The sequence below is a fragment of the Quercus suber genome, unplaced genomic scaffold (genome assembly GCF_002906115.3).
Source record: "Quercus suber isolate HL8 unplaced genomic scaffold, Cork oak 2.0 scaffold_551, whole genome shotgun sequence".
Taxonomy (NCBI): domain Eukaryota; kingdom Viridiplantae; phylum Streptophyta; class Magnoliopsida; order Fagales; family Fagaceae; genus Quercus; species Quercus suber.
Genome location: NW_027069999.1, coordinates 515381 through 520700, shown reverse-complemented (window position 1 = coordinate 520700; position 5320 = coordinate 515381). Strand labels below are relative to the sequence as shown.

General features: G+C 32.8%; 1 protein-coding gene and 1 long non-coding RNA gene across 2 annotated transcripts; one reads left to right on the top strand and one right to left on the bottom strand.

Annotated features, from left to right (window-relative positions):
- Positions 1 to 11: 11 nt before the first annotated feature.
- On the top strand, positions 12 to 3424 carry LOC112034664 (uncharacterized). Its single transcript, XM_065764327.1, has 5 exons — positions 12 to 120; positions 280 to 318; positions 838 to 921; positions 1019 to 1080; positions 2402 to 3424. Exons 3-5 carry the CDS (start codon positions 841 to 843, stop codon positions 2541 to 2543), a joined length of 285 nt encoding a protein of 94 aa, XP_065620399.1. The 5' UTR covers positions 12 to 120; positions 280 to 318; positions 838 to 840; the 3' UTR covers positions 2544 to 3424.
- Positions 3425 to 3579: 155 nt separating this feature from the next.
- Positions 3580 to 5320, bottom strand: LOC136063651 (uncharacterized). The gene is made up of 3 exons (XR_010625276.1): positions 5204 to 5320; positions 4477 to 4539; positions 3580 to 3703 (listed from the first exon to the last, which is right to left on the bottom strand). It is a non-coding gene; the product is annotated as an uncharacterized LOC136063651 (long non-coding RNA).

Below are 5320 nucleotides of genomic sequence, written 5' to 3'. Positions count from 1 at the left end.
TTGCCTATTAGGACAGCTGGCTTGGAGCAGGAGATTGAGAACTTGAAGAAGAAGCTAGCTGCTTGCACAAGAGAGAATATAAATCTTCAAGAGCAACTATCAGAGGCTTACCGAATCAAAGTGAGATCTTCATTTCATTTTATTTATTGTTATTGTTATTGTTATTGTTGTTGTTATTATTATTATATATATATATATATATATTTTTTTTTTTCTTTTTATGTGTGCAACTTGCTTAATCCCCATTACATACTTATAAGTTTTCTTTGCTTTCACCAGAGCCAACTTGCAGATCTGCATGGTATAGAGGTCTCAAAGGTATCTCTCTCTCCCCCCTCCTCCTTTTAAGGGTTGTGTTATTTGCTAACATATGAAGCTTCCATCAAAATTCATATCTATCCAAAGCTTCCTGGAACTATTGCTAACTTTTTGAATATCATCTTTTACTTGAAATTTTTGTACTTTTATTTGAATAATTATTTATTCTACTGCCCTTTCTTCTTTTAGGATCTAGCTTGATCTGTTCTTACATCGCCTTGAGAGAAGATAGTGATGGTTAAACTACCATGACCATCCTACCTTTTAGTCTTGCTGTTAGCTTCTGCAAGTCTGTTAGTAACAGTATTTGCACATAATTTGAAAAGGAAAAGATGGAGATTAGTTTTGGGAAGCTGCATGGATAGTAGTTTTTTTTTTTTTTTTTTTTTTTTTTAAATAGTTATATTACCTCTGGGTTTTGAATTGGCCTCCCAAGAGACAGAATTGTATCTTATGTTTGATAAACATAAATGGAGACCTTATTTTGTGGTTATAATTTGTTTCATTTTCCTTTTGCAGAATATGGAAGCTGAGAAGCAGCTTAAATTTTTCCAAGGCTGCGTAGCAGCTGCTTTTGCTGAAAGAGACCATTCAATAATGGAGGTAATGACTGATCATTCTTAAGTTTGAGTTTATTGTATTATACTCTAATATCTTTTCTGCTTTCGAGTCTTAGAAAATGTTATACTGCTGGTAACAGGCTGAGAAGGCTAAGGAGAAGGAGGACATTATGACACAGAAATTGAGCAATATCCAGAAGAGGTATTTGTCAGTTCTTAACCCTTAATGTCCATTCAGTATTTGTACTCACCATGCATGAGAGAAAACAAAATTGACTCCTCAGTCAACATTAAAAGTTTTATTTCCTATTGTATCTATCTATAGAATGATGCACTGATCAAATACCAATGGAAATTTCCTAAAAGAAGCCATGAGAGGAAAAGAAATAGAATAACTCAATAAGGGAAACGTCTGATGACTATAGATAGTTGAAGTCAAAAGACAAGGATATATTTGAGTATTTGACATTTTGGTTAAATTTCAACCAAAAAAAAAAAAATCCTCTACTAGGAAAGAAGAAAATCAAATTCCTTGTTTTTCATCTCATTCCCCAATGGAAGTGCATTGCTACACCACCCCTGCCCCCAAAAAAAGTTGTGACTAGTTTCCCCTGTATTTTTTGAAGTTGATATTGCTTTAGTAGGTGGAGTTTACAGTAGGCTTTGGTGATATCTTCTTCCCTCTAGAGTGGGTTCAGTAATTCAATTTACTTTTATGTTTTTTTATTATTTTATTTATCATGCGGTAATAAGATCTTAATGGTGGATTACATGTTTCCTTGACCTTCTTGATCCGTGCATGTTATAGAAGACACAATGCGAATCATTTGATTACAACTCATTGCACCTTTTCCCCTTATATGGGTATATTCCTTTAGTAGCTTCAGGAGTAAGCAGCAGTGTTGTTCTCTTTTAAGGAGGTGCTAGAAGGGTGGGAAGCTGGCACTAGGATTATGGATAATAGGATGATGTAGAAAGTCCTGCTCTTTGCAATTGTTTGGTTTATTGGGGAAGACTCTGGTAAAATTTTCTGAAGGCTAGGATTACTCTATAGATAAAAGCATAGCATTAGATGGAGATTCATTAAGTCTCCTTTTGTGATCTGTAATCTCATTGAGTTTTGTTGCGTCTTATTTCCTCTTGTTCTTGCTTTCATTAGCTATTGATGTACATATTCTACATATCCTTTCTATTCTTTTTCCATACTTGTAATAAGTGAGAATTTTTTTTAAACTAGAGATGACATGTAATTCCTTTATAATTTTATCATTTCTCAAAAAACTTGTGAGTGCATCTTGGTGTTATGAAAGAAATCTGTGGGCTTTTACTCTCGGATGCTTTTAATCCATACCTTAGTACAGTGAGGTGTCTACTGATTTCTTGACCACAAGGTGTTGTGTGAAAATTTTGTTGATATATGTTTAGAGCAGAAAAGGTGCATAGTCTATTTCAATTCTGCTACTTCTCTGACTCTTACATGATAAATTTTCATCTGTTTAATTTGCATGATATTGGTGACACAGGCTAGAGGAGCTCACTTCAGACTGTCTAGAACAGAAGAAATTTAGTGATACGTTGCGTACTGATCTAGCAAAGCAAGAAGATCAAAATAAGACTTTCAAGAAGGTGATTGTCCTTTTAATTGTCACCCCATCTACCCTTTAATGTTGTAATGGACCTATTCATTGATGTTATGTTTTCTTTGGTGATGTCTATGCAAATTTACTTCCAAAATAAAATAAAATAATGTTTTTCTTAGGTGATAGCAGGACCTCGTTAACATCATCTACCATGCATATAACATCTTTTTTTATGTGTAATTATTACCCTAATGTAGCCTAGGAAACTGGATGTCTGGAATATGCTCTTTGGCATCTAGGTTATTGGGTTTGTGATGTCTAGGAACCTGGATGCCTGAGAAGGTAAGCATGCAGATGTTTGGTTGATTAGGAATCTGATAAGATCTTGGGAATGTGAGATCCCCATGTTTGGTTTATTTCTAAGAATCTTATATGAATTTTTTTGATAAGTAAGTGATATAACTTTATTAATGATCAAATAAACTGTCCTCAATGATGAACACAAAGTGTCAAAAAAGTATAGACATATCAAAAGGAAAATCGAAGAGAAACTTGAAACTCTTAAATAGAAGAACAATGTGTAAAACCCCAAATCTGGGACCAACTGAAGAATCTTATAGGAATTATTTATTCTTCACCAAATCCTTAGGTTTATCATACAATGTCAAAGTGCCAATCACTTTTGTGTGGCTCACTATAAATGAATAATAAGAAAAATAATATGACCAGTAAATTAAGGTTTTTTTTTTGGTCATTTTGTTATTGTTTTTTTTCTTTTATAAGAAAATTTATTGACTGAAAGAAGAAGGCGCCTTCAAGTATACAGGTTGTGTTAATCAATTCTTCTAAAATAATAGTCTTACATTAACAAAAACATGAAAAAAATAATTATTTAATATTTTTTAATGTTTTTTCAGGGCATCATGCCTTGTCAAACAAACATATATATTTTCGTAGAAGATAAAAACAATTCCAATAGGAGATAAAAAAAAAAAAAGTAAGAAAGTGATATTCATTTTATTACAACAATACCAGCAAGCAAGCTACAGGCACCCCCTTCTTTCCTCTCCATCCCACCCTCCCAACCAACAAAAGATGGAATGAGAGAAAGGGGAAGATAGATCATTTGGACTGAGAAGAAAAGATTATACCTTTGAAAATGCATTCGAGTAGCCACAGCAAGGTAGCTAGGTCCAGCTTGTTGCATACACAATTGTTCAATATCTTTGCGCAATTCATCACGCTCTATAAAATAAAAAATAATTCATATATTGTATCTTATGATTTATCCACTTGAGATTTTGAAAATGGCTTTGTTGAACTTAAAATTCACCCAATGAAATTAAATAAATAAGTAAACAATTATGACAAAACAGATTTGATACTGGAAAACAGAGTGATAAACTTAGAACATAATGTTCTAGGAAGAATGACTTAAAATTTGATACATGAGGAATGAATCCTTTAACTATTTAAAAACTCAGTTTGTCTAATTGGAAAATAAAAAAATTCCACAAACAGGAAAAGAGCGCGTAGAAGATCAGGTTTCACTTTTCACACACGGGATTAGTACAATTACTTAGTTCATGAATTGGCTGATTGATGAGAATTTATATGCAGAAGAAGCAGCTGTATCTCAGAGTAAAAAAGTTGAAAATAAATCCTTTTTTTATCAGGAATAGAAATCAATAAAGAACATAGTGGAACGACTACAACAAGAGGTGTACAAAGTATCTCTTGGGAAAATTGAACTCTTAAAACTCAAAAGGGCAACAATAGCCAAAAAAAAAAAAAAAAGAATGACAGGCTAGGCATAACCCATTACTCTTGATTTTATCAGATGGAACGTTATCTTTGTTTCCTTACACAGATCGATAGGAGTAGAAATTACAGAAAAGCAAGGGGAAGCCTGAAGAAGTTCAAATTGAATGTTGAATTAGGTCAACATTAGACACTAGCTCAGTGATAAAACATTTTAGGACCAAGAGATGAATGCCAGAAAAGCAAAGTGTGCATACCATGTTCCAACTGTTGGATGCGAGTCACCGAGGATTCACTATCATTTAAACTCTCATCCATGTCTGAAAGAAAAGTTAGATTACAATAGTTAAACCCAATAGAACAGATCACACAATTCAATCCTAAACAACAACAGTTGCACAAAGTAAACCAACAAAAAAAAAAAAAAAAAAGTATTCTCATCCAATCCTGGTCCAAACAAACACCATACTGATTCTAAAGTAGAAATAACAGCATTTTGCCAATTGGGTATCTTTGAAATACAGTACCCTTTCAATTAAAACCCAAAAAAAACAGAACACAGCCACACCAAAAAACACAAACACAACTATTTGCTAGCTTTTAAGAACACCAAAAAAAAAAAAAAAAAGTAAAACGATCCGTTTGTTTTGACAGAATTGGTTCCAAAAAAGTGATCCACAAAAACTAATGTTTCTACATGGATCAAGTTTATGCCTTGATACAGACAAATATGTATTAATTTGGTAGAGTTAAACTTGTATCTTCAATTAATTTTAATCCCCATGATTGGTAACACTCTAACACCTTAAAATTAATTTTCGTTCTGCTTAGAAAATAATTATGTTAAATCAATTTCATACTTAACAAACAGCAATACATAACTAAAATTCCAGCCCCATAAAGAAAAAGAGAAGGAAAATTTTTTTGAATTATGATCAATAATACGAAAATTAACATATATAGTAGACGTAAGAAGAAGGTTACCTGAGAGAATAGAAAGGAGAGAGATATCGAACTAGAGGGGTCAAAGAGCGAACGAGAATTTGGTTTGGTTTTGCTTCTCTCTCTGTCTCATGTCTGTGCAAGAAATGAACCTCAATA